General features: G+C 32.8%; 1 protein-coding gene across 1 annotated transcript; it reads right to left on the reverse strand.

The window, feature by feature from the left end:
• Positions 1 to 2662: 2662 nt before the first annotated feature.
• Positions 2663 to 3565, reverse strand: LOC140450716 (E3 SUMO-protein ligase ZBED1-like). The gene is made up of 2 exons (XM_072544386.1): positions 3226 to 3565; positions 2663 to 3150 (listed from the first exon to the last, which is right to left on the reverse strand). Exons 1-2 carry the CDS (start codon positions 3563 to 3565, stop codon positions 2663 to 2665), a joined length of 828 nt encoding a protein of 275 aa, XP_072400487.1.
• Positions 3566 to 13652: the final 10087 nt, after the last annotated feature.

Here is a 13652-nt window from a genome sequence, read left to right on the forward strand (position 1 = left end):
ACATTGTACGGTCGACTTCCCAAGTTGACATCCCACTTTCCACATTTTCATCCAATTGCCCTAATTTTAATCTAGAGATAGAGTCGGACATTGATAGCTAGGGTACGGTTGGAAGATTTTGATTATTCTTAAACTATTTATAATTTTGACAAGTTGACATCCCACTTTCCACATTTTCATCCAATTGCCCTAATTTTAATCTAGAGATAGAGTCGGACATTGATAGCTAGGGTACGGTTGGAAGATTTTGATTATTCTTAAACTATTTATAATTTATCATGTTTGAATTTTACTATGTTATGTAATACTTATATGTAAACTTTGAGTATTGACACTTGGGCCAGATTGCCCGACTCCGCAGTATGTCCAATATCAAATCTTCATAATTCATATCCGAAATTGGACAGTATAATTTTATCACCCAGTAGACCGAATGAATCTATTTGTTATTAAATACACACACGTAGTTAATTAGGTTACATACACATTTGGTCAATTATAAATAATAATTTGGACATCAGTCAAAAGTACTGACAAAGTTAAACAATTTACATAAATTAAATACACATATCACGCTAGGTACGCTAAAAATATTGACCCAAATAGAATTTATATAAAACTAATATCTCTTGACTAGAGAAGCATTCAATCAATATTCACTCAACGAATATATAGTCTTCAACGATCAACTTCATCAGTCTCTACTCAAAGTAATCCCGGGTCTACACCCATAGTGTACGTCTCAACAATAAACTCTGCTACTATTATTTGGTGTTTCCATTACAACAGAACGAACACCTTCACTGAGCCAACGAAGGGAATTTGTTCAGTTATTAATATTTTCATGTCCGATTTGAGTCATGACTAGAGACTGGATTATATGCAAAATGTACAATAATATAATTTACAAAAAAAAAACAATAAAAATATGTAAATGTATTTTACCTATTGTATATTTTACAATAGGTAAAATAATAATAATAATACAGTTTGTTTTAAATTCTAACCACACTGTATTTAACCTATACTTTAATTTTTTTTTAAAATAAGTACATATACCTTTTTCTGAAGTACAAATGCATTTTCGCATATTATTTGTGCATAGACAGCTTGTTTTAAGATAGAAGTTGCATGCATATTTTAGACATTTTGTAGTGCATATTTTTCAGTTTTTAGTAATGACAAATAAGAAAAAGATCGATATTAGTAGTCACATAGGTATAAAGTTTAATTACAATAAATATTTACTTACCTCAGAACTCTTCGTTTTTTTGGTTTATAGACACTATCCAAAAAATTTGCCATTACATTATAAAAAGGCCACTCAGGCTTTTTAACATCATCAGCCCCACTACCAGTTCCCATCGATTCTCAAACTTTTGTTTTTTGCCTTCTGTATGTCGACATTAAATTATCTCTCTTCTTTTTTAATTCTTTAATCGAAATACTACTATTGTTCAATTAATTTTTTATTCGGTTCCATGCATCGTATACATCGTTCCGGTTCTTATGCTTTGGCGCCGTGGAATTCCATAAACTTGGTTCATTTTGATACAAATTTAAAAAATCAAAAATAACTTCGTTTGTCCATTCCATTTAAAAAAAAAACTGCAAAACAACTTTGACGACACTACAGACAACTACTCGTGACAGCGAATAAAAAACTTCTGACTTGCACTAAAACACAGACGCGCTAGGATCGCGTCGCACGAGCATGTTCCGCACCTTTGATGTTACCGACTCTAGATGGATAGGACGCACCAGCACAGACGTGCCTGTGCTACCACGGACGAGACCTTTCCTACGGTGCGTGGTGCGGGCTGGTCCGCAATATCGCCGACCGTGGGAAGCCGCTATTACGTTTATTTATACTCATTCTTAAGAGACTTTCAAGTTCAAGCACTCCAATTACCTACCTATTCCCATATTTTATCACTTTTAACTGTTTCATAATGCGCTGATCCGCTAATGTAAGCATTTTGGTTCTTTATTTATTAAATAATACACGAAAAAAATAGAAAAAGGTAATATACCTCTCATAAATTGAAAACTCAAATTTTAATTATAAAAAACTTTTAAATAATGTTTTGATGTTTTAATTTAATGTGAAAATATTTTAAGGAAAAAATCATAAAGATCAAATACTAAACATAAAAAACTATAGATATAATTATATATTAATTATAAATCTATTTCATATTTGAATGTAGGAACAAAATATTATTCAAATTTTTAGGGTTAAGTCTATTTCTCCTATCATTTGTTGCAAGACCAGCCGTAGAAAACAGCCGCTCAGACGGGACAGAAGTTGCTGGGACGCATTAGTATTTCTTCTGCAATTTGTAAATATCGGGAAGTACAACCTTGTGTTCTTCGCAAAAAGGTTAGCGGACTCTTCCATCTATCTGGTGGAGGCAATCCCAAATAATGTCTTACTACAAGGAAACTGATAGCTTGCACAGAAGAGTTAATTGTTTTTTTTTTGTTCTTCAACCTTATCATCCGCCCACTTCCATAATTTTTGTCGAGCCAAGTCTTTTTTGCTCAAGACTGGTTCATCAGAGGGGGTAGAGCTAGCTGTTGCATTATTGGAACTGCCTGTTGCGGTGCTGTTATTCTGGGATTTCTTTTTCATAGATTCCAGTTCCTCAGTAAAATATTTTTACGCTGTGTCAGCATTTTCTGCGAGGCCAAACGAAGTGTTCATGAACCGTGGATCCAAGAAGGTTGACTTGGCCACAATTTTATTAACTTCCCATCCAGTAAATCTTTCTGAAATTACCTCAATTAACTGAGTTTTCAACAACAAGCCAACATCAGTATAAGTGTTGATTGATCTGAGGGCATGTTGAATGCTTCTTAACAAAGGTATAACCATAGACAAAGTGGGATATTTTTGTCCCGACATTTCCTCCGTCATAGTATGTAGAGGTTCAAGAATCTCCACACATTCTTGGAGGTACATCCACTCAGATGCATCGAGAGGCTCTGGAGCACTGCGAAGATAAGTCATAGCCACTGATAAAGGTTTTCTTATTCTCAGTAATCTTTTAATCATAAAATAACTAGAATTCCATCCAGTTGATACATCTTGTGTAACTTTTAAGATAGGCAATTTCATTTGGTTCTGCACTTCTCTAAGTTTATCAGCTGCTAAATTACTGAATTTGAAATGAGATTCGATTTTTTGCACTTTTTAATACTCGACTTCAACAACTCATTTACCTCTATCGCATCTTCTACACATAGGTTTAGCGTGTGACCTACAAATGGCATATGAGTTTTTTTTTAACACATCGTTAACAGCTTTTTTCACATTAGCACGATTGCCAGTTGTAATGGCTGTTACCTTATTAGAAATGTTCCAATCGTCAAATACTTCCTGGACATATGGTAATATAAGATCTGCTGTGTGGCTGCCAGGAATTTCTTTTGTGTTCAACACAACATTTTGCAAAACACTATTATCACTAATAAAATGACACGTTACACTAAGGAACGATTTTTTAGAATTAGACGACCAGATGTCTGTTGTTATCCTACCGCTATCAGTCTGATTTAACATAGTTCGAATATTTTCAGAAATTTTCCTACATATTTCAGGAACAAGTATTTTGGTCAGGGTCTACCATCTTAACAAGAGCCGTGAAGCCGGCAAAACCTCTGTATCAGGGTCCTCTTGCCGTCCTCCTTCGGAGCGAACAACAAGCAAAGTGGGATGCATACTCTTTAAGTGCAAACGTATGTTGCTTGTATTGTTTACACACTTGAGTTTTTTCTTGCACACATTACACAAAACAGTTTACTTGTCCACTCTGTCAAAATATTCCCAAAATATGGAACGTTTAGAAGGAGCAATTTAAAATTACTTACAAGTAAATGTAAATTAAACATAAATTTCAATTTTTTGTTTTTTTTTTTTTTTTTTTTTTTTTTTTTTTTTTTTTTTTTTTTTTTAGTTTTGGTTTGGTTAGGCGATGTCCTCATCAAAACACAAACTGAGACTGACAGTGACAATTAAACACAAATTTCAAATTAAATGATAAGATTCAGTAAAACGAGACACGAAATACCGGACTACGCCTACGCGACTTCGCTTTGGTTTGGTTGTGGGCTAATAAAAATATAACTCTGATGTTTTTTTATTAAAAAAAAACCTGTTACAAACTTAACCTTAAATTTACTTTCCTAAACATTAAAGTATTTCAGTAGGTAAACATTCTTTTGATACTAAATATTTGCTAAGTATTTCGTTTGTCTTCTCTCTCAGTTTATTTCGTTTTCTTATTTCTAAAAATCTTTCTGCTTCAAACAGTTTCTTTGTTTTGTTTTTTTCTTTCGTCACTTCTAATTTTTCTTTGTGAATTTTTAGCATTTCTGTATAAAATTACTTACCTTCAATATTATATTAAACAAATATATTGCCTCGAATAAACACAAGTGGTGATCGGCTACCATAGGCAATAGCCCCCCAAACCATTACTCCAACTGTCCCGTGTACATGTCTCTCAACAGAAAACCCGATATCTCGTCGCTCTCCACGGCGGCGTCTTCCCATCCTACGACCATCATGCATTCCTAAACAGAATCTTAATTCATCGCTGAATGCTACATTACGCCATTCTGCCACCCAATGCTGCCGTTCTCTGCACCAATTCAAACATTGATGACAAGTGATCCGCAGTCAAAGGAAGCACTAGTCGTGCTTCCACCATTCCACAGGCTCGAATGCGACGATATAGTGTACGCATACTAACAGGTCTACCGTAGTCTTGCGTAGTAGCAAAACGGTCACGCAGAGCAAGTAATCTCAAGCGCCTATCTTGACACACGACAGACACGCATAACCGTCATTGCCGTACAATTAACGCGACGGCCTATTTCGCGATACGACAAACCCATATCTCTATACGCAATAATGCTGCCCCTGTCAAAATCGCTTACATGGTGGTAATTTTGATGTCTTCGAACTCAAGGCATTTTCTTACACTGAATACAATTAGACTAAGGAATAATAACTAAACATTTCTATACAAACCGGGTTTTACAAATCGGTATCTCACAAAAAAAATTAAAGGTAAAACTTTACAAAAAGTAGAAAAGATAAAACATTGATATTGTTATCATAGCATGTTTTAAATGTTCTCATTCTGTTGCCAAAAAATTAAGTTCAATAATTTATTCCTTCTAAGTGTAACACTTCTAATGTCATTGAGTATAGTTGGAACTTTATTAATATACTTTAGTAGTTTACGTTTTTCCAGTTCCTCTCGCACTTTATTCAAATAGTTTATTTGATATTTAGTTAAGTCATCCTTCAATTGAATTCTAGAAAATTTGGTTCCTAACAACCTTATCTTTGAACTTATTGAACTATTGAGTTGCTGAAACTTGACTAGCCCAATATTTTATTGCTGCTAATGACTTCTTACATTCCGGCTCTATAAGCTACAGGTAAAAGTACGGCTAACAGCAGACAATAATTACTGATTTTTTTAACACTTGATATTTCAACAGTAAGTAGTAAATAATTGAAAAACCATAATAAAAATACGTGGTATGAACTCACCCTTCAACTGTAATATGCGTTTGTTATCACTTACCACTTTTGAATATTTTAAAATTAATTAAGCCACTCTTTTTATGTGAATTTTACACGGCAATATAAACACCTACCAGATTCGATCTCCTTTTTGAATCCTATTCTAATATTATTTAAAAACAAACTAAAAACCTACACACATACTTATATAATTAGAACCGTACCGTAATTGAAAATCCTATCAAATGGTAAAATGATATATACAAAGAGTATAATTATACAGATTTCTCTAGAAGTGAATGTTGGTTGTATTTAATACCTATATGTGCTTTAACCCACAAAAAATGAACAACTCTTCGGTTTTTATAAATGTCATAAACAAGTTTTTTAATTTGAAAGACATATGGGGGTTAGGTGGAAGAGCAGTTGTGTGCCGCTGTTGCACAGTGGTACACAAACTGAATCTCGCCCTACTGATATTATATTTCATTGTAAAGAAAATTTAATTTGTTGTTAATAAAGACATTTATTATTATTATTATTATATATTTGAGTTATTACTAGGAAAATTTAAGGAGATACTTCTAAGGAATCGTCAAAACATTTTATAGAAGAAATTGGTTTTCTGTTTAATTTTCTAGCTTGATTCCATAAGCTTGCTGATGTTATATATTTTTATTCAACTTTGAGCACCAATCAATCCAGCTCTTTTTGGCTTTATTTTTTAGAAATATTTTGGCTTCTGATACAAGTTTTTGGCATTGTATGTAATTGGCCATTGTAGGAGATTTCTTATATAATTTAATAGCTTGTCTTCTGTTATTCACAACATTACTACATTCATTATCCCACCAAGGAGGCGGAAGATGATTTTTGCTAGTGAAAGGTTTAAAAGCAGGTATTGCCTTTTCTGCAGCCTCATTTATGCTATTAATAAGAAAGCAATACTTTTTGCCAGTGTTTTTAAATTCCATATTATTCTCAAAGAGAGAGTCTACAACATCTGTATACAGTTTCCAGTTTGCTTTTTTAATATTCCATTTACTTTTAGGTAAAATTTTTTCATTTGAATGGGAGGCGTTGGCAACTGTTATTAAAATACGGTAATGGTTCGAACCAAGTGTATCTAAGAAAGCAGACCATGTAATTTTTTTTTGCAATATCTGAAGAACTGAAAGTAACATTTAACATAGAATCATTAACACTTTTATCATTTTTTTTAGATCCCCATAATACATTATGCGCATTCATGTCTCCACCTATTATAAGGGGAGCTTTTACTTGGGGAAAAACTTTAACCCAATCATCTGTTTTAGTTTTAGTTTTAAAATTTTTTCCATAATTTACCGCGCATCCACAAACTAGAATTTCATCATTAAAATTGCTAAGGATATTTATTTCTTTAAAATTGAGAGTATTTTTAACTAGAATGGTCCACTAGAAATATCCACTATAGCCATCATCACGATCTTTCCGGATGAGATTATAACCTTTAAAGCTGTATGCTACATTTTTTTTAAACCAAGTTTCGCTCAATAAAACAATATCTACATTTTCTTCTGATAAGAATTGAATAAAATAATTTTTATTAGATATTACAGAACGTGCATTCCATTGCATAATCTTCAAGAAAATTATTTATTTGTAAAAGTATCCTCCAATACTAGACTAATATCATGCTTAAGAGTTGCGTTATTTATATTTTTTATATCATCGATAGTTTGTATTTTATTAAAAAAATTATCAAAATATGTAAATAAAGATTTAAACAAGTTATTTTTAATAAATTCGATATCATTAGTATTTTTTTATGTTAATTGATATAATAATAAAGGAGGTTAAGTGGGAGATAACGTGATAGGAGCTTTACGTTTCTTTCTAGTGCTTTCAAAATGATCTATATTCCTAGATGTACTAGGTTGACTTAGAGACATATTATTTTGAAAACGATGTTTTCTTGGCCAAATAGGTTCGGATGAAGAAGATTGTTGATTTGCAGTTAAACAAGGAAAATGTTCATCAATGTTAGCCAGAAGTGAGAATTTGTTATTCCCTGTAAAGCCGACAAAAGAAGATTCACTAAAAGATTTGGCTTCAGTGTATGAAACTTTATAATTAAACATAATGTTTTTAATTTTCTTTTGGTTGTCATAATAATGGCATTTTTTATCTATAGATACATCATGTCCACTGGTTTTACAATGTATGCAGAATTTATCTTTTTGTTCACATTGGTGATTTTGATTTTTTTCTGAACCACAGTTAATGCATGCGGAAGAAGTACTTGTACATTGTTTGGATACATGCCCAAACTTTAAACAATTATAACACTGTGTTACACGACCAACAAATTGTTCAACTGGAAAAAAGACTCTGTTAATAGATATTTGTCCAGGTAAAATATTTCCTTCGAATGTGACAATAATCATTTTTTTAGGTTTATATTTTATCTCATTATTTTCTTCTACTCTGCGGTGCATTCTTCTAATTTGTAGTATTTTTGCTGTCGATTCAATGTTTTCACACAAGTAATCCATATCAAACTGTGTATCTACACCTCGTATAACACCCTTTACTTCCAAAAGATGATTTGGTATATAAGCTCTTAGATTATCATTTTTTAAATTACAATTTTGTACTAAGTCGTTTGCATCCTTTAAATTTTTTAATATAACTTTAATCCTATTTCTACCAATACTCTTTACTTCAATTATATTTGGCACTTTTAATTTTTTATGTAAGATATAACAGACGAGTTTCGTTTGTGTGTGATTTATCAGAAGTTTTTTCGCCCATGTTTTGATTGCCTTTTAATGAGTTTATATCCGTGCCCATTTCTACGTTACTAATTTGAATTTGATTTTCAACTGCACTGATCTCTTTGTTTATCAAAAACACACCCGCACAAGTTCTAGAGTCACTAGACTCCCCCATTAGGGTAGTCTTTTAAAACAAACTGTATAACTTTAAGTGTATATGTTTATTTCCAAACAAATAAACTAAAAACCCAAATAAGTCGAAAACCGGTTAGTTCTGTTTACAACGGAGCAAATTATTAACGTCCTAATTGTCCGAAGTTCGAATCGGTACTGAAGAGTAATTTAAAAATATCGGTTTGAATTTTGTGATGTTATAGCGATCGCCGTATTGTTAGACGCCCTGGACAAAATCCATTCTAAAGGTCTTGGTAATATATGAAAATTCCAAAACTATGACCAAAAATAAAGTATTCTCTGAATCATCCTGTATACAGTTCTGTATGAAACTATGAACTCTTTTTATAGAATTTTGTGCAAAGTTTGGTAAAAATGAGTTGTTGTGCTGAAAGACATACACGAATTTTGACGGACAGACATTTTTTAATAGGGCGGATCTGTAAAAAAATATTGTTCTGAGACGGCACACAATTTTTTGCTGAAATAGATTCAGAATAACTTACATACCAATAAAGACGACTATTTGAGAATAAGGAGGATCACTTACTAATTATTGTTCTGCAAGTTATGCTGAAACCATTTTATCAAACATTTGTATGCTGCCTAGTTCTAAAAAATGGTGTTTTTGGAACAACGAACAATGAAAAGTTCAAAATAACACTTTGTACTTCATAGTGAGATATTAAAAATTAATTAGACTACAGCATATAAAGAGTTTGGACTAGTTACGTTACAAAATAATATCGTGAAGTGAATTAAATTTGAAAATTTATCAATTCAAAATTTTTATCTACCCAAGTAAAAAACAGTTTTTAATAAAACATTATTTTTTACGAAGTTTGGGTACACTTGGAGCAGAAGGGCGTTAATTTATGATTTTTAGTTATCTACTAGAGTAATGTCTGATCTGCATATTACGTGCATGTCGACTATCAACAAGTTCGAACGCGTAATGGTTGTAATAAAAATTTTCTAGTTTTTTCAACATTAGTTTTACGAAATCTTCGTCATATTTTATGCTCTCAATATAAATACCTTTAGGAGTCCAGATAACAAAATCGCATATGTTCCTTTGGCAAATATAGAGCTGCCCCTGAATTTGATAATAGTAGTTATGGTTTTTCTTTAGGGACATTGATTTGCCATCATCACTTAATACGCTACAAAATGTTTTTATGGATTTGACTGCTTCTAGAGGTGTATACTCTCGGGCTGAATAACTTCTAACAATCTTATTGCAACCTACTAACCTGTCAGGGGAAGCTCCTAAAAACCCATAACCTTTTTCCAAACATACAAACAATTCACACTGATTTACTGTATTTTTGGTTTTGGAAACATATGCTTCAATAGCTACACTTTCATTCAGTTTTCCGTACTCCAACTGTTTTAGTAGCGGTAAAGGTTTATAAAGGAGAGATTGAACTAGCTTTCCAAAGTTAATTTTTCTCTTGCTTATCTCACCGAAAGTAGAAGCTGTAAGACGAGACTTTCTTTCCTCAAACCAGTTTGGATTATCACTTTGGCCTCTAGTGGATTGCTCTATATATTTACAAATTTATGGTGTTACGTCTAAAGTTTGTTGCTCAATTAATTCGCGTATATCATTCTCTGGCAGGTCGGGTTTTTGACAGTGTAATCCATAATCTGTAACACTTTGTTGAGTGGTATCATTATGGAGTAACATTCTTCTGGGTCTACCTAATTTTTGCGTTTCTTTTTTTCTTATTCTCTTATTTACTAAACGTTTTAAAATATTTGAAGGTTCCTTACCCATTTTTTTTTCTATAAACTTCTAGTAACCAACTAGGACCAAATTGATAAGCCAAACCAGCAGCTTGACATCTTATATTAAAACTATTTCTACGACTATAAAATGTCTGTTTGGTATTATTTAACTTTGCGACTTGTCGCATAAATTGTTCTGCTCTATTGCTAGTTGCATCTTTTATTAGAAAACTTGATTTAGCAGCCAAGTTTCCTAAAATTCGCATGATTCTGAGCCTAGTTTCCGTAGAACTCTTCTTGAAGCAATTATCATTTTTTTCACCAAACTTTACGCAATATTCTTGTTTACAGTATTCATGATCTCCAAAGACATGATTGATCACATTTAAAAGATCAGCCTTAAGATTTTCAATAGAAGGATTTTCTTTTGTTGCATATATGGAGATTAGTTTTCAACAGAACTTTCCAATAAAATTTATACGCGCGCTTGATAATAATTTTTTATTAGTAGCTGATTATTTAGCCATTTCATGAAAATATTTAGTAATATTTTTTGTTAAATGATTGGCACATTCGATTTTTCTTATTTTACGGCAATAAGGAACCTTTTCAAGAATTTTTGAGTGGACACTGGAATCACCATCACCAATGAAGGTTGTATATTGAAGGTTGTGCATGTTTTCACTTTTTAAAAAACCTTCAATAAGTATATCAGCCTCCATTGCTAGTGATGATCCAGTCCAATTTTTGTAACATATATGAGTAGGTTTCTTAGTTTGTTTTCGTTCATTAATTGCATACATACCACAATACTTATTGCGAATTCTTATAAAAAGTAGTTTTTTGTATGAACACCAATAATGCATGCTATGCCGGATTTTTAATGTGTATTTATGTCCATACGAACGGTGACTTCATCCACCATCAACAACCACTGCACATTGACCAATTCCTCCTGGTGTCACGTTTTGGGTTTCTAATGCTTTCTGGTATTATTCCTCCCCTGCTGCTTGAATAGCATCCGTTAAACATTGCTGCCACGTCGCTCCTAGTTCTTTCTGGTATTTATTAAATGTGTGAAAACCCATTGGCGGAACATCCAACACTGATAAACATTCCTCTACTGAATGATGTCCTTTTCCAATAGCCAAAGTACCCCACGTCGCTAGAAGATTCACACACTGTTTATCCCTGTTGGTATGAATCGATTTTTTCATTCCACACGCAGCACACTTAAAAACGAATTGAGAATTTAAACCCATGGCTACTTCTTTGTCAAATGCCAAGTATCCAGTTTTTTTACATGGCATTCATGATTCTCTAAGGATCTCACTTCGGCTATAAAGTGGCTGTTATCGACTATTCTTCTTCCAGAAAGACTATTTAGTTTACTATCGTACGCACCCGGTACTCGCACTACGGTAATTTCCAAATGTTCTGTATTGGAATATACTGTTGGGGTTGTCTGACCACTGAATGATGCAACGGGTTCTCTAAAAAATATGTAGAATATAAAACTAATAAAACAATCTCAAAAAGCTTGCATAACACAAAACACTTGCAAAAATTTTAACAACGCATACTATTTGCCTGTAGGTACTGAACTTAAGAGAGTATGCAAAATATTCTTTATGAATACCCTAGATATTTCCGAGAAAACCATCAAAACTGTTGTGAAAAAGAACAACAACTGTACTGTCAAAGGCATTCAGGATGAAGACCTTAGAGGAAAACACAATAATCATCACCAGATTAATACATCTCTACGAAGACGTCAGGGATCATATTAACTCCATTCCGAGAATCGAGAGCCATTATTGTATATCTCGTTCTAAACGCGAATATATAGAAGGCTGTCTTACCATTGCTGCTTTACACCGAAATTATGTTAATAAATGTGCTTCTGAGAATAAACAATATATTCCATACCAAATGCATTATCACATTTTTATGATAGACTTTAATATCTCCTGTCAGCCCAAGAAAGACCAGTGTGAAGAATGTACACTCTTTAATAATGCTGACGATACACCAAGTTTACAAGAACATAGAAACCACCTGAAAGAGAAGATCCTTTCAAGATCAGAAAAAGAAAAAGACAAACAAAAAGTTACTGAGATATTTATAGTTGCAGTATATGATTTGCAGGCTGTAATGCCTTGTCCACAGGACGAAGTCTCTAGTGTTTATTATATTTCGAAAGTAAATGAACTTAATTTTACAATTAACCGAACTGCGTTCCAAAGCTACAACTTCTTTTGTATAGTATGAAGGAGAAGGAACACGAGGAGTAAATGAAATTGGCTCGTGCGTGTTTATGTTTTTGGAATATTTACAAAACAAAGCAACTGATGATTTCGACGTTGTGTTTTATAGCGATAATTGCTGGTCAGCAAAAAAAATAAACATGGTGGCGATGTATCAATATGCCGTAAATACATCCCCAAAACTGAAGAGCATTACTCACAAATTTCTAATTAAAGGACACACTCAAAATGAGGGCGATGCGGTATATTATACAATTCAAAGAAATGTGTCCAGAGCTTTGAAGTCTCCAATTTATGTGCCTGACCAATATACAACATTAATAAAAACTGCAAAGAAAAAAGGGTCACCTTATTCAGTGAAAGAACTGACTCATGAAAGTTTAATAAAATTTCATGAAAGAATTTTAATAGCTTGATTTGCTATTTCCCAATCTGTATGTAATAAGGTATGATCATGTTGTAGTATAGCTAGAGTCGATAAAATATCATCTTTTCGTTGACAGAACCTGTTCAGCATATCCAGTGAAGAATTCCAACGTGTACATACATCAAGTTTTAATTTTAAAATTGTTTGCCTCATTTGTTCTTGTGTTTGATGTAACTTAGAAAGGGCATGCGAACTTCGTTTGAAAAATTCCACTATTTTTCTAATCTTAACAAGTGTGTATCTTCGATTTGTTTAAGACCTTTTTGTGCAATTAAATTTACGGTATGTGCAAAACATCCCAAGTTACGCCAATTTCCCTTCTTTATAGCTGCACAATATTACGTGCATTATCACTGATTATGTCTGATATTTTGTCTTGAATCTCCCGTTCTTCGAATTTGTCTTGCAAAAGGCTACATAAATTAATAGCCGTGTGACGATCGTTGAATGCAATACAGTCCAATAAATTTGAGCAAAGTGTCAATGCTCCATGTTCATGACTATCATTAAGCCAATGGGCAGTTATGGCTACAAAGTTTTCATTATTAATGGAGGTCCAACTGTCTGTAGTAATACACAGTGTATAGGTTTTGTTCATTTTTTGTTTGACAGACTCCCTGATTTTAGTAAACGTTTGTGGTATTAAGCTATTTGATATGGTTTTTCGGCTAGGCAGAGTATATCCAGGACATAACATTTTAAATTTTTTAAATTCCTTGTCTTCTACAATCGAAAACGGCTAAAAATCTTTT

The sequence above is a fragment of the Diabrotica undecimpunctata genome, chromosome 9, assembly GCF_040954645.1.
Source record: "Diabrotica undecimpunctata isolate CICGRU chromosome 9, icDiaUnde3, whole genome shotgun sequence".
Classification (NCBI taxonomy): Eukaryota; Metazoa; Arthropoda; class Insecta; order Coleoptera; family Chrysomelidae; genus Diabrotica; species Diabrotica undecimpunctata.